The following is a 22,585-nucleotide window of genomic DNA, read 5'->3' on the forward strand; positions in this document are numbered from 1 at the left end:
TATTGGGGTACTGCTGAACTACTAACTCTTGCTAATAATTATTACATGTGCAAAACTGGCCTAAGTAATAATTATATGCCAATAATTGTTGCATATATAAACACCTGAGCAAAATTTGGCAGAAATAATTATTACCCGTGCAAAATTGTTGCATATATGTTTTACCTGAGCTAAATTTGGCATGAATAAAAATTAACTGCAAAATTTGGCAGAAATAATTATTACCTGTGCAAACTTGCTGCATTATTATTATGTTTACCTATGCAAAAATATGGCTTAAATTATAATTATTACATGTACAAAATTGTGGCATACATAATGATTATCTGTGCAAAAAATTTTGATATGATTATTTGTGCAAAATTACCTGTACAAAATTACAGCAGAAATAATTATCACCTGTGCAAAATTGCAGGAGAAATAATGATTACCTGTGCGAAGCTAACGAAGAAGACCTGGTCATTAGTGAGACCAATAGCGGGAAGTTTCTTCTCCATCTGAGCGTGATTGTTCATCTTGTAGGCGGTGAATGCTGCCTTAAGACCACCATTGTCTGCTATGTTCTCTCCCAGTGTCTGTAAGCCATTCAGCTGAAATCAGAAACAAACAGCTCTATAATGCCACCATTGTCTGCTATGTTCTTTCCCAGTGTCTGTAAGCCGTTCAGCTGAAATCTGAAACAAACAGCTCTATAATGCCACCATTGTCTGCTATGTTCTCCCCCAGTGTCTGTAAGCCGTTCAGCTGAAATCAGAAACAAACAGCTCTATAATGCCACCATTGTCTGCTATGTTCTCTCCCAGTGTCTGTAAGCCGTTCAGCTGAAATCAGAAACAAACAGCTCTATAATGCCACCATTGTCTGCTATGTTCTCCCCCAGTGTCTGTAAGCCGTTCAGCTGAAATCAGAAACAAACAGCTCTATAATGCCACCATTGTCTGCTATGTTCTCCCCCAGTGTCTGTAAGCCGTTCAGCTGAAATCAGAAACAAACAGCTCTATAATGCAACCATTGTCTGCTATGTTCTCTCCCAGTGTCTGTAAGCCATTCAGCTGAAATTAGAAACAAACAGCTCTATAATGCCACCATTGTCTGCTATGTTCTCCCCCAGTGTCTGTAACCCGTTCAGCTAAAATCAGAAACAAACAGCTCTATAATGCCTTCAGACCTCCATTGTCTGCTATGTTCTCTCCCAGTGTCTATAAGCCGTTCAGCTGAAATCAGAAACAAACATCTTTATAATGCCTTCAGACCTCCATTGTCTGCTATGTTCTCTCCCAGTGTCTATAAGCCGTTCAGCTGAAATCAGAAACAAACAGCTCTATAATGCCTTCAGACCTCCATTGTCTGCTATGTTCTCTCCCAGTGTCTATAAGCCGTTCAGCTGAAATCAGAAACAAACATCTTTATAATGCCTTCAGACCTCCATTGTCTGCTATGATTTAGCTTAGTTGCTATAATGCTTGGCTGATGTGCTTGGGTCATAGGACCAAAGGGGGTAGGGAGGAAGGGACAGACAGACAGAGAGATAGAGAGACGGAGACATACACACATACACACACATACACACACACACAGATCTAAACATTTTATACCTTGACACCATCCACCTCGTAATGACTGTACTGGTTTTCCAGACACTTGGCTTTCTCCGAGAATGAGTCTGCCGACGCCTTGCTCCACCAGTTCTTCATGTTTCCGTATTTGTCGTAATCTTTACCTGTTAAATGATAATCAGATCTGTGATTAATTGTGTGATACATGTACGTGTAACAATACAGTTAAAGGGATTTTAAAGCCTTATCCCGAGTTTTCTGCCCTAGTAAGATTTCCGTTTCTTCCACACCCCACACCCACCTAAACAGAACTTTAACAAGACTTCTGTTTGCTATATCCACCCCCAAAATAATCACAGCCCATGTAAATTTGTTTCTTTCACTCCACCCCCCACAAAAATAAAATACAGCCTTAGCAAGACTTCCATTTGTCCCACCCACTCCCCCAAAATAATCACAGCTCTAGCAAGATTTCTGTTTGTTCTCATCCCCTCCCATATAATCACAGCCCTAGAAAGATTTCTTCCATTTGTTCTACCCACCCCCAAATAATCACAGCCCTAGAAAAACTTCTTCTGTTTGTTCCACCCACCCCCAAAATAATCACAGCCCTAGAAAGACTTCTTCCGTTTGTTCCACCCACCCATAAAATAATCACAGCCCTAGAAAGACTTCTTCCGTTTGTTCCGCCTACCCCCAAAATAATCACATCCCTAGAAGGACTTCTTCCGTTTGTTCCGCCCACCCCCAAAAATAATCACAGCCCTAGAAAGACTTCTTCCGTTTGTTCCACCCCCAAAAAAATAATCACAGCCCTAGCAAGACTTGTTTGTTCTCACACACACACACCCTACCCCCCCCCCCCCAAACAAAATAAACACACATCCTGCTTTTTCCTGGTTTTTAAAAAACTATCTTATCTGAACATGTTTTAAATATAAAGCATTATACACAGGTACATAGAGATTATTGTACAAGCTTGTACAAATTTTACGAAACAAGTGTCAGGATTTTTGTATTGCCCGAGCAAGAGCGAGGGTAATACATGAATCCTGACACGAGTTTCGTAAAATCAGTACAACTCACACATGAGTGTAATAATTTCTTTATTATCCATATTATTATTGTGGGGTTTTTAATTATTAATAACAAGATCTAACTCAAAATGTTTCAGCCACAACTAGGAGGAGACGACGAAATGACGTCATATTTCAAATGCACAGTCTGAGCTAGGACTGGAGAAGTAATGTCATGTTATGATGTCGCTTCGCAAAAATTACGTCATTACACTCGTTATTACAGATGTGCTTCGTATGATTATTATTAACTCGGTTATGTTCAACCATATGGATAATAAAGATAAATACATTTGGAATGAACTGTTGCAGAATTATTTAGATTTTCGTTTGGCTGTTGGAGAAATAGTAATTTTTGTGCATATAAAATTATTGTAGACAAAGAAAAGAAATTGAGATACTAAAAAGAATTACGAAATCAACAAATGGTTATAGATATATTCATATTCTAAGCAAAAAAAAAAAAAAGGAATTAAATAATTATTTTACATACGTAAAAATATTTTATTTGCCGGAAACCTTTTAAAATGGTTTTGTTTAATGACATCACTAAAGCACATTGTTTGATTAATCATCGGCCATTTCAAGTCAAACATTTGGTATTTTTGACACATAGTCTTAAAGAGGAAACCCGCTACATTTTTTTATTAGTAGCAAGGGATTTTTTATATGCACCATCCCACAGACAGGATAACACATACCACAGCCTTTGATATAACAGGATTGATGTATTACCCTCGCTCTCACTCGGGTAATACAAAAGTCCTAACACTCGTTTCGTAAAATCAGTACGACACACAGGCTCGTAAAATAATCTCTATGTATGTTTAATTTTGTATAAAACATTAACAATGATAAGAGTTTAAAAAAAGAAAGAAAAATGTGATGTTACCTGTAAAAGATAGTTATTTTAAGAATAATCATACATCTACCTGTATTTCCACAGCAAGTAAGTATGGAACATCAACTTAGTTTTATTATAATATCATTTATCCTATAATCATTCAAGCAATATAACACATCTTTATTAAAATAATTCTACACAAAAATATTAATATATATTTAAGTTACAGTGTGGAAACGAAATTGAATATGTTTGTGTTTGTAAATAAAAATTAAATAGTAATTTATTAGAGAGAGAGAGAGAGAGAGAGAGAGAGAGAGAGAGAGAGAGAGAGAGAGAGAGAGAGAGAGAGAGAGAGAGAGAGAGAGAGAGAGAGAGAGAGAGAGAGAGTAAAGTTTGTTTTATTTAACGACGCCACTAGAGCACATTGATTTTTAATCTTATCATCGGCTATTGGACGTCAAACATATGGTCATTCTGACACTGTTTTTAGAGGAAACCCGCTGTCGCCACATAGGCTACTCTTCTTTACGACAGGCAGCAAGGGATCTTTTATTTGTGCTTCCCACAGGCAGGATAGCACAAACCATGGCCTTTGTTGAACCAGTTATGGATCACTGGTCGGTGCAAGTGGTTTACACCTACCCATTGAGCCTTGCGGAGCACTCACTCAGGGTTTGGAGTCGGTATCTGGATTAAAAATCCCATGCCTCGACTGGGATCCGAACCCAGTACCTACCAGCCTGTAGACCGATGGCCTGCCACGACGCCACCGAGGCCGGTTGAGAGAGAGAGAGAGACCGACAGAGAGAGAGAGACCGACAGACAGGCAGACAGACAGAGAGAGAGACAGACAGACAGACAGACAGAGAGAGAGAAAGAGAGAGAGAGAGAGAGACAGAGAGAGAGGTGAAGTGTGACAGAGACAGGCAGAGTGAGACAGATGCAGAGAGAGAGGTGAAGAGAAATAGAGATTTCAAAAAAACAATTTTTTTTTTTATTTCAAAAATATACACTGGTATTAACAGTTTGTATGTTCATGAACATTTTTGATAATTTTGAATGACCCTTCAAATCAAATTACTGCAAGAGTACACGTAAAATAATATTTAAAACACATGCATTAGATGAGATCTAAAGAAAACAAACTAGTTTCTAGACGAAAGATGCAATACTATTTACTACTCCAAACACAATACTATTTACTACTCCAATCACAATACTATCTACTACTCCAATCACAATACTATTTACTACTCCAATCACAATACTATTTACTACTCCAATCACAAATCTACGTTACGTGCTTATACAACAACCATGATTATAACAGTTTAGTCTAGTCTCAAATCTCTAATGACGTCAGAGGGCAATAAGGTTAAGTTTATTTCGTTTAACAACACCACTAGAGCACGTACATGGAACGATCCTAGACGGACCTTGCATCAGGTAACTGCTTTACCACTGGACTATATATGTTCCACCCAGCATGGCATAAAAGTCTCAAACCCTATTCAGACTGAGTCTAGAATGTAAATCTTTTATAAGCCCGAGGCCAGAACTTTTATTGCTAGACTAATACATGTATAAATCTAAAACAAAATCTGTGGAAAAAATTAGTTGCAGCAGCTGCTGTTAACAGACCAAGTCTAAAGCAATGTTTTGCAGCTAAAGCGACAAGGACTAACATGTGATGTTGGATGAAAACAAAACTGTTGTAGTTAGAATGGAAAGGAATTGTGCAAAGCTAAATTTGACTAGAACTTGTTGAAACTGTATTATGTGACAATACCTTTTGTTAACATGTCTGACTTATGTTGAAATTGTATTTGATGATGTGTTAATGCTATACCTTTTTACTAAGTTGTATTAAAAATCGTAATGCTGACAATAATTGTGGCAAAAAATTTCTTTAAGTTGGCAACAGCTAACCACTATATAACAGCCAGATAGCTGAGGTGTGTGCCAAGGACAGTGTGCTTAAACCTTAATTGAATATAAGCACAAAAATAAGTATAGATGAATGAATGAAGTTACATGTTAATTCAATGGTTCAATTCATGCAATAAACTATAGTGGCAACACTAACTAGTAAAAGCTTTAGTGTGTGACTATACTAGTATATGTGTATTGATAAAAGCGGTGCAAACTAGACATTGCTAATACCATGGCAAATACATCTACTACACTAGAGAAAACTGACTGTCAGTAACACTCTCAGATCATTCTACACTAGTAAAGAGAGACTAGCGGGTGATTTGTTAGCTGGTGCATTAGAAACTTGGTACCAAACCACATTTACCTGTCTCATCAAAGCCATGAGTAATTTCATGACTCAATGCAAATCCTAAGGCACCAAAATTTACAAATCTGTAAAGAAGTATTTAATAATATATTTATTAATTCGTCTCAGTGAAGTGATAAAAAAAATATCTTCCTTGAAACAGCACATTCCTGCTATTTACAGCAAAGTAAACATTGTCTGTATGCTAAGGGACCATATCAAAATTTCATCACTTTTCCCTAAACTAATAACCCACGGAAGGGGGGGGGAGGGAGGGGGTAAAACACACATGCGGATAAAAAGTCGAAAATGGAAGTGTCAAAAACTTTGTGTTTTTTAATTATTTTTTAAAATTATTATTTTTTAATTAATTTATTTATGAAATGAAATTCGAAACCACAGTTAACGAAGAATTTCATGAACTACACATGAAAAGTATAATTATTAGTCTTGGCAATTACGGTTTGACGAGTTGGAAACTTCCTGTTTCTTAGCACATCTGAATGCAGCATTACAGTGACACGTTTCACACATGATATCACTCTCTTGTCAATTTCGTCCCACAACTTTTGTGGCCCCAAAAATTTTCAACACCTTTTTCCCCCCGACTAAATTTATTTGGAGGGAGGAGGTGGGTTGAAAAGTATTAGAGGGTTATTTGTTTAGGGAGAAGTGATGAAATTTTGAGATGGTCCCTAAATTGTAATGAAAAAGAAAAAGAAAGGGATTTTTGCAGGCCCTAATCTGGAACTGAAAAAGTAGGGAAAAGTTAATAAAAAGAAGCAAACTGAAAATCTATCAGCACATTTTGTCATGATTCACATTTTTTCGGAAATGTTTAAAATTATAAACTAGGTTTGAATTGTAATTTAACTATATATATATATGTTACACATCAAACAGCTGTAGTTTAAAATGTGCTGAGATGTTGGTAAACAAATGAAGAGTTTCATTGCAAAACGCGATAAACGCCATATTAAAAACCATTGTGCGAACACCACTCAGACACTGTTCACATGTAGACAAACACAAGTTCAATTTCAGTTTTCAGCAAAATGTGATACGATTGTCTGAGGATATATCGCAGATTGCAGAGAAACTGGCGTAATGTTTATGGTGGTTCGGAATAAAACATATTTAGGATGGGGTGTGTATAGTGGCATTTATCGCGTTTTGCAATGAAACTCTTCAAATATTCCTTTCTTTTTCTTAAATAAATAACACATAACGGCACATACAAGTATTTCTTACTGAACAACATTTCTTAATTAAACAATGAGTAAAAACATTCAATAAAGTAAACCAGCAGAAACAATTAACATATCCAAACATTTTACAACCAGATACTCATAAAAAAAAAAAAATCACATTCAAAGATATACAGTGAAACCTCTCCAGACCGGTCCCTCTATAAACCGGAATTACCTCAAAACCGAACGTTTTACGGAGTCCCTTTTTAAAACAAGTACAGAGCATAACCTCCCTAAACCAAATCCCTCTTAATACCGGACAATTGTCTTGGTCCCAAGGGTGTCCAGTTTAGAGAGGTTTCACTGTATTATAAAGTCCTTGTATTTTCAGTTAGTTATTTTAGTCGTCAAAACATTGTTTCACATTAATACATATTTAAAAAAAAAATCTTTATATATACTTTTTAAAATTATTATTATATTTTTAATATTCAATAATGATACCAGTGTGGGAGAAAATGTGTTTATATCCCCATACATTTTTTAAATGAAATACAGTGAAACCCCTCTAAATCGGGACACCCACAGGACCAAGTAAAATGTCTGGTTTTAAGAGGTATCCGGTTTAGTGAGGCTAAGTTCTTTACTGATTTTAAAAAAAAGTACCGTGAAAAATGTCCGGTTTTGAGTGAATTCCAGTTTACAGAGGGTCCAGTCTTCAGAGGTTTCAGTGTAATATGCAATTACCCTTCAGTACCAATAACCTCAACCTCCCAAAACCAGGAGGAGGTGAAAAGCACACTCCATGAACAGAAAGAAGAAACCCTTAAAACCCTTAAAATAGAAAAGAAAAAACCCCAACTTGATGCAGAGAAAGAAAATACCAGTATACATCATAAAGCAAAACATTTCTCAAGCGTCCACCCCCCCACACCCCCAACCCTTGGTTGAAGTATCCTTCTTTTTACTGACTTTTTTGTTTTTCTAAATTCATCCAATCACAATATACAACACTAAAAGTCATCTCAGACCATCTTTATACAGTTAAGCCATCGGACATAAAACTGGTAGGTGCCGAGTTCGCAGCCCGGTACCGGCTCTCACCCATAGCGAGTTTTAACAACTCCATGTGGCCTCAGTGGTGTCGTGGTTAAGCCAGTGGACATAAGGCTGGTAGGTAGAGGGTTCGTAGCCTGGTGCCGGCTCTCACCCATAGCGAGTTTTAACAACTCAATGTGGCCTCGGTGGTGTCGTGGTTAAGCCAGTGGACATAAGGCTGGTAGGTAGAGGGTTCGTAGCCTGGTGCCGGCTCTCACCCATAGCGAGTTTTAACAACTCAATGTGGCCTCGGTGGTGTCGTGGTTAAGCCAGTGGACATAAGGCTGGTAGGTAGAGGGTTCGTAGCCAGGTACTGGCTCTCACCCATAGCGAGTTTTAACAACTCAATGTGGCCTCGGTGGTGTCGTGGTTAAGCCAGTGGACATAAGGCTGGTAGGTAGAGGGTTCGTAGCCTGGTGCCGGCTCTCACCCATAGCGAGTTTTAACAACTCAATGTGGCCTCGGTGGTGTCGTGGTTAAGCCAGTGGACATAAGGCTGGTAGGTAGAGGGTTCGTAGCCAGGTACTGGCTCTCACCCATAGCAAGTTTTAAAGACTCAATGGGTAGGTGTAAGACCACTACACCCTCTCTCTCTCTCACTAACAACTTAAAAGTAACCACTAACCCACTGTCCTGGACAGACAGCCAAGATAGCTGCTTGTGTGAAAGTGTGCTTGAATCTTAATTGGATATAAGCATGGAAATAAATTGAAATAAAATGAAAATGCATAATTAATATAACTTTTAAAAAACCCACCATGCATTAAACAAATATGTACAGGCCAACTTGATAATTATATAACACAAATAATCTAATTATCTCCCCTTCCCTATTCATGAATAGCCCTAAATTATTGGTCGTGTAAATGTAAGAATAAATCAACTGTTTCCATGACGGCACAAACAAGCATGCAGACTGAGATTACAGCAGACGTAATCTTGTTTTTTCAAGATGGCCGCCACTGACATTCACCTTTACTGTCAAACGCGTGGGTCAACTCGTGACCCAGCACGATGCCGAGACTCGCAAAGCTAACGGCTCTGAAATAGAAGGTCAGTGGGAACAGAGAGATTTAAACATGGATGACATATTCCAGACTGGTCGATAACATACATGTAGGTGAGCTGTGTTAAAATCCAATCTGTCACGTACTAACTTGGACCATAGAAATTCATTCCATATCAAGTAAATTCACATCATGTAAGTTCATACTTAGTAAGTGGACTGTTTCACCCATTGCAATTTTTTTTTAAACTGCCGTGGGAGACAAATTCTTAAGTTTGAGCCCTGCTACCTTATGATGTATATGAATTGATGACAGTTATACAATACTGTTTTTAAAGTCCCACATTTGAGGACCAGAAAACATACTTTTTGTTTGTCCTACTATACATAAAAACAAAAAATAACCTTTAAAACATTGTTCTTATGTATTCCTGATGTTATTAATCACGTTTGAAGCCATCCAAAGGTAAAACATTTCACTTGTGGACCCCCCCCCACCCCACCTCACCCCACCTCTTAACAAGACCGTGTAACCCAGGACCTAGAACCACCAGTACTTGATGTCGGTCAATGAAATATTATTTATAAAATATAAATATGCCTAAATATTTAAAATTTCATGTTAATTTTATGACTGGTATATTTTTAATCATATCTGGCACAAATTATTGATACAGGACATATCGACAAAAACTGACCACACCCATAACCCCCACAATTTGTTTTTGTAAATAATTATAGACCCTATAAACAGCAAAGAAGTCTTATAGCTGGTGCTCCAGACTTACTGGGGGAAAGTAGGCTCAAAAAACGGTTGTTGTAGAATCCCTGCAGGAACAACTATATAATTCCAGGATATCGAATAGTACGCATTTACTTCAGACGGCATCATTCCCCACCTGCAGAAATAATAACAATTATAAATGTTGAGTTGCAAATATTTTGCTAAACTTAAAAAAACAATTACTCAGTTATAATTGGACATCATCAGCAACACCCCGCTTCCCAAATTTGTATATAAACATACATAGAGTATAGGTGTAGAAAAAAGTTTAAAATTTGTTTTATTTAACGGCACCATTAGAGCACAATAATTAATCATCGACTCTTGGATGTCAAACATTTGGTAATTTTTACATATAGTTTTAGAGAGGAAACAGATATTGAGAGAGGAAACCCGCTGTTACCACTTCATGGGCTACTCTTTTCAATTAACAGCAAGGGATCTTTTATAAGCACCACCTCACAGACACAGGATAGCACATACCATGGCCTTTGATATACCAGTCATGGTGCACTGACTGGAATGATAAATTGCCCAGTGGGCCCACGACGGGGATCGATCCCAGACCGACCGCGCATCAAGCGAGCGCTTTACCACTGGGCTACGTTCCGCCTCTAACTCCAAAGGATGAAAGAAGAAAAGTTCAACTTTGTTCTGCTTAACAATAATAAAAATATTTTGGTATTCAATGTCCCCGTTTCATGTCCTTGCTAATTTGTTTATGGAGATGAATAACAACAAAAAAGAACAACAACTCTCCCCACACGACCCCTGAAAAAAACATCCCAGAAAAATATAGCTGCTTACTTTTTGCGGTCTGGTGGTTTTCCATGTTTTTCGAGTTGCTTCTTGAAACCCCATACACAAGCATTGATATAACTTTGGAGAAACTGCCCATCAGGTATTGTCAACTACAAAGAAATATTTAAAAACACAATAAATCACGATCAGTCCAGTGAACAAGGCCAGATAACATAAAACATGGAGCGATAGCGAGAGGGAGCATACAGTAGAAGAATTTAGGCCATCCCATTGGCTTTTGGCATGTTCATACCAGACTATTAGCCTTTTGGGGAGGGGGTGCACTTGTTTGAGGACAGAAATCTGTAAAACTTAAGTTTGTGCTTATATCCAGTTATGGTTCAAGCATGCTGTCCAGAACAGTGGGTTAGTGGTTCAAAAGAGAGAGAGAGAGAGAAAGAGAGAGAGAGAGAGAGAGAGAGAGAGAGAGGAGAGAGAGAGAGAGAGCGAGAGAGAGAGAGAGAGAGAGAGAGAGAGAGAGAGAGAGAGAGAGAGAGAGAGAGGAGAGATGAGAGACAGAGAGAGGAGAGGAGGCGAGAGAGAGAGAGAGAGAGAAGAGGAGCAACAGAGACATACAGAGAGAGAGAGAGAAAGAGAACAGACAGAGACAGACAGAGAGAAAGAGAGAAGACAGACAGAGAGAGAGACAGACAGAGACAGATAGACAGAGACAGAGAGAGAGGGGAGGGAGGGAGGGAGAAAGAGATAGAGAGAGAGAGGGAGAGAGAGGGAGGGAGGGAGGGAGGGAGGAAGGGAGGGAGGGAGAAAAAGAAAAAGAGCGAGAGAGTCACTGTGTACTTACATTTACGTAATGATCGTCCAGCTTTACGGGGTCCATTATAAAGTCTGGGTAGCCTATCATTTTCTCAACGGCCTCGCCTTTCTCTATGGCTTTCTCTTGTGTCTTGCCGTCCATCCATGTCACGGTATGCAGGTTCATCAGAAAGGCGTGTTTTATTTCGTCCAGAATCTCGGAAACCTGCAACAAAAAATACATAAAAGTCAGTTTTTCTCCGTATAATACAAGATTAGCTTCGACACTTGCAAAATCCGCCAATTGCCAATATGAAAAGAAATAAAGAAAAAAAAGAGACAAAAAAAGAAGAAATGTTTTACTTAAAGGGACAGGCCCTAGTATCAACCCGTGAAAATTAACACTAAGTTTAGTTAATCTACAAACCTGTAACACATTTGGATAAAGTTACAATTGAGTGAAAGACGAGTCTTCGACTTTGAAATGGTGAAATACACTCTAAAAATGGACTAAAACTCGACTCCATAACTGTTACTTCTCAGACGAACGTGCATTTTTAAAAATATGAAACATTTATTTTGTGATATTAAAAACACCTGGATGATCAAAACCACTTCGAATGCACGGAAATTGATCATCTAAACAATAAAATCTAAGTAAAGTATGATTTAAGTTATCAAAAACGGTTATAACAGTAAAACAATATGCGTTAGTGTTTAAAAACTAGAGTATGTCCCTTTAACGACTCACTCAACACGTTTTATTTACGGTTACATGGCGTCAGACATATGGTTAAGGACCACACAGATAGAAGAGACCGGAGGGAGCAGGATTACGCAATAAACAAGCAGGAGGGCAGTACTACATACATGTACATTTTCTACTAAACAAGGGGGGGGGGGGGGGCGTGAGACATATCCCAGTGGTAAATCACTCGCTTGATGCGCAGTCAGTTTAGAATCGATCCCCGTCGGTGAGTCCATTGGGCTATATCTCGTTCCAACCAGTGCACCACAACTGGTATATCAAAGGCCATTGTATGTACTACCCTGTCTGTGGGATGGTGCATACAACAGATCCCTTGCTACTAATGAAAACATTTAGCGGGTTTCCTCTCTAAGACTATATGTAAAAATTACCAAATGTTTGACATCCAATAGTCGAGGATTAATAAATCAATGAGCTCTAGTGGTGTCGTTAAACAATAACACACTTTCTCCAGGTAAACAAGCAATACATGTCCCCTACCAGGCCAACAAACGTTTGTATCTCCTAAAACCAAGAGCCATAACTCTGTGAAAAGTGGGTAAATCACCAACAAAGTTAAGGTTGATCAGTAACAGTAACATTTTTTTGTTTTGTTATGTCCTCCTCTTCTGCCTTGGTCCGTACTCATTTGTCGTAATACCCTAAATTCTTTCATTTACATTTTCCATATACCCAAAGTAACTTTAATGACTTTGACTTTGTCGACATAGCACTTTATTTTGACCCAAAATGTTCTCTGGCTATGTAAAATGCTAAAACCTGACCCAAGACACACCAAAGATCTTGGTAATCAAAATTTTCAAACAAAATTTCTCCGACTAAACAATGCTAAAACTGATTTTTGTAAGACAAAAATAAAAACGTTAGATTTTTCTGATCAAAATTTTTAAAACAAAATGCTAAAACTGATTTTTGTAAGACGAAAATTAAAATCTTTTCCCTGAAAAATGCTAAACTGATTTTTGTAAGATTTTTCTAATCAAAATTTTTAAAACAAAAAGTTCTCCGACTTAAAAATGCTAAAATTGTAAGATGTAAATAAAAACCTTTTCTCTGGTGCCCGGAGTGAAGCGCTCTTCAACAAAGAGGGCGCTAGTTGCGAAGCCGAGAGCCGAGTTGGTCTTGTAGACACAGCGCTGCCACCTGGGGGCCACGGCGGAAGTGCCGCTCTCCGCTTTGGTAAGAATGAGAGCGGCGTCGACAAACTCATCTGGCAGATAGCCTGCAGTGTACTGTATGACACTCCACACCAAGTAGTTGTTGATGACCCTGAAAATCATGTTATCATGGTCACCAGTAGCATTATTAAACAGTGAGGGAGAGGGAGAGGGAGACGGAGACGGAGAGAGAGAGAGAGAGGGGGAGAGAGAGAGAGAGAGAGAGAGAGAGAGAGAGAGAGAGAGAGAGAGAGAGAGAGAGAGGGAGAGAGAGAGAGAGAGAGATGAGAGAGAGAGAGAGAGAGAGAGAGAGAGATTTTTTGGGTGTTAGAGAGAGAGAGAGAGAGGGAGAGAGAGGGGGCAGAGAGAGAGAGAGAGAGAGAGAGAGAGAAGAGAGAGAGAGAGAGAGAGGATGGATGGGGGAGGGAGGGAGGGAGGGAGGGAGGGAGGGAGGGAGGGAGGGAGGGAGGGAGGGAGGGAGGGAGGGAGGGAGGGAGGGGAGAGAGAGAGAGACAGACAGACAGACCGACAGACAGACAGATGCAGGCTTTCAAGCAAGATTTTGTGAAAAATAAGGGCTTTTTTAAGGGCAAAATTCTTAAAAAATAAGGACTATTTTTAGGAATTTTTAGGACTTTTTTGACAAAAATAAGGACTGAAATTCAATAATCAATATAAAAGAAAAACATTCTGTACTCACCTCCAGGGAGAACATAAATACAAAAGCTAATTACCAACTCAGAAGATCATGCCAATGGTCATCAACAGCGATATTCAGCATATCAATACAACCAGATTAAAGTAATCTGATATGGTGCAAATCCATGCTGAATATGATGCTGATAACCACCAAGATGTCTTCTGAGAAATACATTAATTCAACATATTCATTATCTGAAAGTATACTAAGGCTAGATTTAATTAATTCCAACACTTATTTTATGTTGCATTTATAAAAAAAAATCAAAATTTGAAAATTTAGGATTTTCACAAAAAAATTAGGGCTTTTTAGGATTTTGAAGCTTTAATAAGGAATATTAGGGCTGCTGTCAAAAAATAAGGAAAATTAGGAAAATAAGGGCCTGCTTGCAAGCCTGCAGATGGACAGACGGAGAGAGGGAAGAGAGAGAGAGAGAGAGAGAGAGAGAAGAGAGAGAGAGAGAGAGAGAGAGAGAGAGAGGGAGAGAGAGAGAGAGAGAGAGAGAGAGAGAGAGAGAGAGAGAGAGAGACAGACAGACAGACAGACAGACAGACAGACAGACAGACAGAGAGAGAGAGAGAGAGAGAGACAGACACACAAAGAGAGAGAGAGACAGACAGACACACAGAGAGGAGGGAGGGAGGGAGGGAGGGAGGGAGGGAGGGAGACTCTCTTGGCTACTGGATGTCAAATATTTATTATTACTGAGACACATACTATTATAGCAAATGTACAAAAACCTTCAAGAGAGAAAAAAAGGTGGCAGTGGGATATAAAAAAAAATGAAATAAAAAAAAAGGTTTCAGGTACATGTAAATATACAGGATCTACTTTAGTTATGTGGCCATTTCTTTTTTTTAAAATTGGGGGGGGGGGGCGGGGGGAAATGCACCTTCCATCACGACCAATTAACTACTTTAAAAGTAGATTCTCTCACTGACATTTTTTTCCTATACACTGTTACCATAGCAACAGATATGTTAATAACTTACTCGCTGGTGGCATTTTTAATAATGCCTCCAAGTTTTTTAAAGTAGTCTAGCGAAGTGATGATAACTTCTTCAGTGAGTAGAACATCATCATTAAAGATTTTATCTAGATATCTCTTCAAGTCAAACACATCCTGCAATCATAACATATGGAGAGATTATCACATAGCAATCATTAAAATCTTGTCTAGATATCTCTTCAAGTCAAACACATGCAATCATTAACATATATAAAAATTATCACACAGAAATCAATAACATTTTCTCTAGATATCTCTTCATTCAAACACAACCTGCAATCAGTGACATATATAGAAATTATCACACAGCAATCAATAACATTTTGTCTAGATATCTCTTCAAGTCAAATATATCCTACACTCAGTAACATATAGAGAGGTTATCTTACAGCAATCAATAACATTTTATCTAGATACCTCTTCATTCAAACACATCTTGCAATCAATAACATATATAGAGGTCATCACACAGGAATGAATAACATTTTATCTAGATATCTCTTCAAGTCAAACACATCTTGCAATTATAACATATATAGAAATCATCACACAGGAATCAATAACATTTTATCTAGATATCTCTGCAAGTCAAACACATCCTGCAGTCAATAACATATAGAGAGGTTATCTTACAGTAATCAATAACATTTTATCTAGATATCTCTTCATTCAAACACAATCACAGAGATTCCACATATTAATCAGTAAGATATAGAGATTATTACAAAGTAATAACTAACATATTAAATATTGTAGCTAGATATCTCTTTGTCCCACAACCATGTCACCTATATCGACTTTACTGAGGTAAAGTTTGTTTGCTTTGTTTAACACCACCACTAGAGCACATTGCTTTATTAATCATCGGCTGTTGGATCTCAAACATTTGGTAATTCTGGCAAACAATCTTACAGAGAAAAAACACTACACCTTTCCATTAGTAGCAACAAATCTTTTATATGCACATCCATTAGACAGGATAGCACATACCACAGCCTTTGATATACCAGCCGTGGCGCACTGGCTGGAACGAGAAATAACCTAATGGGCCCACTGATGGGGATCGATCCCAAACCGACCACGCATCAAGCGAGCGCTCTACCATTGGGCTACGTCCCGTCCCTCGACTTTACTGAGATCTTCTAAGACAAAAAGAAAGCATTTTTCATTAGCTGCTATTTTACTTTTTTATGGAATACTCTTCGAGAGAATGATGTGACGTAATCTAACAATGTTATGACATGCACTAAAGTAAACGTTCCCACAGACAGGACAGCACACACCATGCAAAAATAAAAATGAATCGTGATTATTAGTGACTTTCTTTCTGACTTACTTTGCCTCCAAGAAGTTTCTGAAATTCTTCAACACTCATTTTGTTGTAATATTTCAACGGGTCTTGAAGATCAGCCTTCGACACATATACCTAAAAATTAATGAAAGAATAAATGAATGAATGAATGAATGAATGAATGAATGAATGAATGAAAACATAAATGAATGGAAAAAACAGTTTGTCTTATTTAACAACACCACTAAAACACCAGGGCTCACGCGACCAGGCAAAGTGAGCCCAAACTTTGCCTTGATCTCGCCGACTTCGCCCTGACCATGTGTCTGGAGTGATATCGAAGTCGCCTTGTCAAAACAGAGGCCACATGCTTGGCAACATGCGTTCACGGGTGAATGAATGGAATGAATGAATGTTTAACGACACCCCAGCACGAAAAATACATCGGCTATTGGGTGTCAAACTATGGTAATGCAAACAAATAAGTCGTTCACGGGTGACTGACCAGGAATTTGGAGATGGCGATGTGCTTAATTAAGTATTAATTATCCCAGTCTTTGAAGATAATACAAAGGAAAATAAAAGAATGTACATGTAAACACATGAATCCGTAATTTGGTATTTAGGATCATATCGTCCATACAGTTGGTTTCTTTGAAGTATAAAAAGTAATAACTCGTAATCAGTGTCTGCACGTGATTTAGGGGCTTCACGTGATTTAACATAAAAACGCAAGTATATTACAAAAAAATAGAAATAAATTCAAGTCTCACTCTGGTTAAAAAGTTCTCCCTCTCAAGGTCTGGAGGGAGAAGTCACTTCTCCCTAAAATTTACACCTAGCTTGAGCCCTGGAACACATTGATTTATTAATCATCGGCTATTGGATGTCAAACATTTGGTCATTCTGACATATAGCCTTAGAGAAAAACACTCACATCTTTTCCATTAGTAGCAAGGGACTTTTTATATATACCATCCAACAGACAGGATAGCACATACATGTACCACATCCTTTGATATACCAGTCGTGGTGAGCTGGAACAAGAAGTAGCTCAATGGGCCCACTGATGGGGGTTGATCCCAGACCGACTGTGCATCAGGCAAGTGCATTACCACTGGGCTATGTTCGGCCCCTTTTTCATACTTTTTCTTTCATAAAAGTGCTATAGAGCATCTTACAAGATACCCACACAGATAACATAATTATTCATATGTCACACAATTCTTGATCATTTCTACTGTATACACTACACAGCTGCAGATAGAGTACTTTTTAACATGCCCCTATCCAGTACAGAATGCACTGCTGCAGATAGTGAAAATTGCACAAATTACATCACTATTAAAGGGAGTTAACTCATTTTTTTCTTTTTTTCTGCATAAGTCAACACCTGCATCTGCTTGCTCTGAATATGTCAGATCGGCCGGGTTCACCTCTCTCCTTCTGGCAGGCTTGGTACTTAAAAAGGAAATATTAAATTAACCATCATTGGATTTTTTGCGCCACTCATACTTTTTGACAAGATATGCACCAACCCACAGACAGGATAACACATACCACGGCCTCTGATATACCAGTCGTTGTGAATTTTATTAAAACGTCAACTTTTAAAAACAAGTGCAGTTACTCATACTTTCAAACGAGATATGCACCACCCCAGACAGGATAACACATACCACGGCCTCTGATATACTAGTCATTGTGAATTTTATTATAACGTCAACTTTTAAAAACAAGTGCAGTTACTCATACTTTCTGATGAGATCAATACCTCTGCCAGCTTTTTCTCAAATTCGTATATGTCGGACATCTTGGATCTGACTACAGACTCGTTTCCTCCTAGAAGCATTCCAAACTTTGTCCCGAACTTGATGAAAGCCTTGTGAAACTTTTCGCTGTTGTTGCCTAGATACTCCTGATGGTCGATAAGCGTTAAACCATCTTGTTCAAACTACAAACAGAAAGACATATTTCTAAACAACTGATCTGATATTTCTTATTTTACATTATTTTGAAATTATGAAAAATCCAATGACAAAAAACTCAAAACAAAACAAAACAAAACAAAATGAATAAAATAATAATTATAATAAAAAATAATAATAATAAAAACAATTAATTAAAAAAAATTCTATTTCTAATTTATCTACCCATCACTAAAAAAATTAAAGTAAATTCATAAAAAACAAACAAAAAAACCCCAAGAAACAAAAAACACCCCAGTGAAAATTTAATTACAAATTGATTATTCCAGCAGTTTAATTGCAACATTTATTCTACAATACTGTTTGGGTGCCATGTATTTAGGAACATCATATCTGAAATATTTCTATTACATGAGCAGTTTTCCAATTAACTTTATTTGCATATGACATCACTATAAACATGTTTATTACTCATATGGTTAAAAATATCTTGGTTCAAGAATGTCAAGCGAGATAAAACACATTGTAAACTGATGGCAAGTGTGTTCTGTATTGTGATTGGTTAATTACATTCTTTTTTCTGGGATCAAATTAAAATAACACCCGGAAAGCTAATGATGTCATTAGCAATTGGAACAGGCCAAGTTTACAGTTCAAGGGTCTACATTTAAATTGCAGCAAGTTAATTTTTTTTCAAGAAATACAAATATATAGTTAGTTCCGTAGAAAAACGATTCAGTTTACAATGGACATAACAATATTGAGTTTTTAGATTTGCGGGTGTTATTGTCTATTTGATGCCCGCAAATGTTTCAATTTTGACCTCAGGCTAATGTCTTCAGTCAAAAATGACATTTGCAGGATCAAACAGACAATAACACCCGCAAATCTAAAAACTCAATATGGTTATCTCCTAATCGAAATCATACTATGCCGTCATACCACTGGTGCACTACAACCTCACCAGAACATTAATCAAACAAGTTTAGTGAAATCGATTATGGGTAATAAATAGGATATTAAACTTGCTACCATTTTGTATCATGTTTATGTCTCTCCATAAAGCTCGTAACGATTGAAAATTATTTCACTTGGAACATAAACACGATACAAAATGTACGCTCGTTTAATATTCTATAATTATGTGGAGGGAAGTAACATTTATATTATCGCCAATTTTAATATTTGGTCCTTCCAGTGATGTCAAACCTTACAGTCTCAAAAATATACTGATTAAGCCGAAAAAGTTTAGCAATTTTGTAAATGTGCTTAAAGGCATATTGTCACAGACCAAATTTTCTTTTTTTCAATACATTTTCTCAATCACCCTATAAAGTTTGCTCACCACAATCTAAACCATCCTCTCTCCCCCCCCCCCCCCCCCCCCCCAACCTGCTAAACATTTTTGTCTTATTGTACAAATTACAATACTCAAGGGTATTTACTTTAAGAATGTTATTGCTGTTGTTCTTGTCGTCAGGTGCAACCTTCAGCTTGAAGAAAGGCATCTTATTTTGTTGATGGATCCGCACAAGTGCCTCAATAAAATCCCATGATGCAGCATTCCATGTTCCAGAAACAGTGTCTGAAGTCACCGTCCACGAACCAAGTTTTTTAATATACTGTGAAAACAAAGACAAGCAAGGAAATCAAATTGTGATTAATTTTGTTATATAACATTCAATTAACTATGTGAAAATATCATCTCATTTCTTCCCGATCTGGCATCTCTTCTAATCTTTCAACTTCTTTTGCTGTCCACCTCCACATCCCAGTCCTCGTCTCTCCAACCATGACACGGGCGAGACGTAGCCCAGTGGTACAGCGCTCGCTCGATGCGCAGTCGGTGTGGGATCAATCCCCGTCGGTGGGCCCATTGGGCTATTTCTCGCTCCAGCCAGAGCACCACGACTGGTACATCAAAGGCTGAGGTATGTACTATCCTATCTGTGGGATGGTGCATATAAAAGATCCCTTGCTGCTAATTGAAAAGAGTAGCCCATGAAGTGGCGACAGCGGGTTTTCTCTCTCTCAATATCTGCGTGGTTCTTAACCATATGTCTGACGCCATATAACCGTAAATAAAATGTGTTAAGTGCGTCGTTAATAAAACATTTCTTTCTTCTCTCCAACCACGACAGATGCTTGTCTCTTGTGGCTATCCATGCCACACACCTGTCATTACCCCATTAGCTTTTAGCTGTGGGCTTAGTCTGACCACTTTGGCACTCATAACCACCTACTGTACTCCCCTACTACCAGCGGTCTTTAGTTAGTGCCACAGGGAGAGACCAGCTTTATCATGCCACACAGACTGCACCCGTGGAGGAAGTTGAGATAGGTAGGCAATGGTGTGGACAGCTCAGAAGACGGAGTCGGAGGAAACTGACATGCATGGTAAAAACAGATTGAAATCGTGGGAGAAATTGGAAAGTTTTTTATATATTAAGATAATAAGAATGGAAGGCAGAGGGTGATAGATGAGAAAGATGAATAAAGTATACGAGCCAGCTTTGACGGGATTTGAACCACTGTTGTCAGCTTGATTGTCCAGCAGCTTATGCACTGTTCTTGTTCATTTCATGGTTCATTATAAACGAATTAATAAAAACCATACGCAGCACATGACATAATTTTAGAAAATTTGTTTCTAATTTTCATTATTATTCATACTTACCTAGTACTAGCACAACAACAATGCTATACGACCCTGAGTTATAACCTCCACTGCAGAATTATCTCCCCTTGCCGGATGTATGACCTACACCTGTGCATGGGTAGACCATATATCCTCATTTTTTTATTCTGCAGTAAGTTTGAATAAGACTACTGAGAAAGCGACGTTATAATATGACGTTGTTTTCCCCATCTTTGCTCTTTCTAGTTGTGGTTGAAACATTTTGAGATGGTTCTTGTTATCCATAAAAAAAAAACAATAATAATATGGATAATAAAGAAATCATTACTCTCACGTGTGAGTCGTATTGATTGCTCGAAATTCGTGTCAGGATTTAAGTCATACAAGAATCCTGACACGAGTTTCATAAAATCAGTACAACACACAAGCTCATATAATAATCTATATTTATTACACACCCATTGGTTAGAACATTATTCGTTATTTTTGTTAACGCATACTTGTTAACACACATATGTGTGATAACATTTTACAGATATACGACTGGCTGCACCTAGGTGATGACTAGGTCACCAATGCCAACCACCCAGTGAAAAAGCACGGTAGAAATCAATCACTAGATGTGACGTACAAGTTAATCTGAAATTAACTTGTCTGTGATGCACAAGTTAACTTTAAGCTGGGTCCAGCACATAGGTTTTAGTTGGAAAAGGCGTTTATCTTTATTTTAAAACTCTTTTCTGAAGATGTGTAAGAAATAGAATACCACATTCGTGTCTGTTAGATACCATTTATCTTACAACTCATTGTTTAAAAATGTATAAAAACTTGCTTTCACTCGTTAGATACGTTTTTATACAACTCGTAAGATAAATGGTATCTAATGGCCGCTCATGTAGAATTCTCTATATATTACCCATATGTGCAGACAAAAGTGGGGAAAGAAAAATTATCTTTCCCTAGGGAAAGAAAGAAAAAATTCTTCCCCCTAAATACATTTGGACGTCAAAAACAGTGCTTCACTATAGGCGGTTAATTGTGTGTAAGAATAGTTTTCATGGTGAAAGACATCTCAACAACTACACGTAACTTACTTCATCAACAATACATACGTCACAGCTATGACACAACGCCGTCTCTTGTTCTCAACTTGCAAACTTATTTTCAACAACAGTATCATTGTAAAATCTTCCATAAACTGATAAAAGATTGATAATGTGTAATAAACAGAATACCCAACTCGCTACTCGGCAATACCGTTTATCTTGCACTTGTGAATTAATGTTGTCCTTCTCTCATGTAGTATTCTGTATATTTACCAACCTGCAGAATTGGAGTTAATCCTTGTTTCTTCACCTCTGTTTTGTTCATGCATGCCTGGTAGTACATCTTTGCTTTCTTAATCGCTGTCGAATTTTTGCCTTTAAACACATGTCCTTTTTCATCAAGCACCTTTTAACACAATAAAAACAAAACATGAAGATCATGTTAGAAGTCAGTTACATACATTTATAAAGAGAATAATAAACGAGTTACCAGTTATTATCAAATTTATGTCTCAAGTGAAAATTATTTCATGAGGGACATAAATTTGATAATAACTTGTACTGAATGTGTTATTCTATTTATTACCCCAGCTATTTGTGTTTTTTTTTTTAAAAGCCTTTATTTTCGATATAGCCTGTATCGGCTATACATGTA

General features: G+C 37.7%; 1 protein-coding gene across 8 annotated transcripts in view; it reads right to left on the reverse strand.

The window, feature by feature from the left end:
- LOC121373260 (endothelin-converting enzyme 2-like) overlaps positions 1–22,585 on the reverse strand; it is a 67,543-nt gene that overhangs the window by 6,910 nt on the left and 38,048 nt on the right. For 5 of the 8 annotated variants that reach the window (XM_041499773.1, XM_041499779.1, XM_041499775.1 and 2 more), the window contains 12 exons: positions 22,208–22,336; positions 19,692–19,868; positions 18,093–18,272; positions 16,364–16,453; positions 15,011–15,141; positions 13,208–13,430; positions 11,442–11,618; positions 10,646–10,749; positions 9,843–9,953; positions 5,779–5,846; positions 1,596–1,720; positions 432–590 (listed from right to left, as the gene is read on the reverse strand). In XM_041499773.1, the coding sequence (XP_041355707.1) occupies positions 432–590; positions 1,596–1,720; positions 5,779–5,846; positions 9,843–9,953; positions 10,646–10,749; positions 11,442–11,618; positions 13,208–13,430; positions 15,011–15,141; positions 16,364–16,453; positions 18,093–18,272; positions 19,692–19,868; positions 22,208–22,336 (1,674 nt within the window). Of the gene's footprint in view, positions 1–431; positions 591–725; positions 822–1,159; positions 1,385–1,595; positions 1,721–5,778; positions 5,847–9,021; positions 9,090–9,842; positions 9,954–10,645; positions 10,750–11,441; positions 11,619–13,207; positions 13,431–15,010; positions 15,142–16,363; positions 16,454–18,092; positions 18,273–19,691; positions 19,869–22,207; positions 22,337–22,585 lie in introns of those variants that run through there. The other 3 variants (XM_041499774.1, XM_041499780.1, XM_041499781.1) reach the window with 3 other exon arrangements.

The sequence above is a fragment of the Gigantopelta aegis genome, chromosome 5, assembly GCF_016097555.1.
Source record: "Gigantopelta aegis isolate Gae_Host chromosome 5, Gae_host_genome, whole genome shotgun sequence".
In the NCBI taxonomy this organism is placed as follows: domain Eukaryota; kingdom Metazoa; phylum Mollusca; class Gastropoda; order Neomphalida; family Peltospiridae; genus Gigantopelta; species Gigantopelta aegis.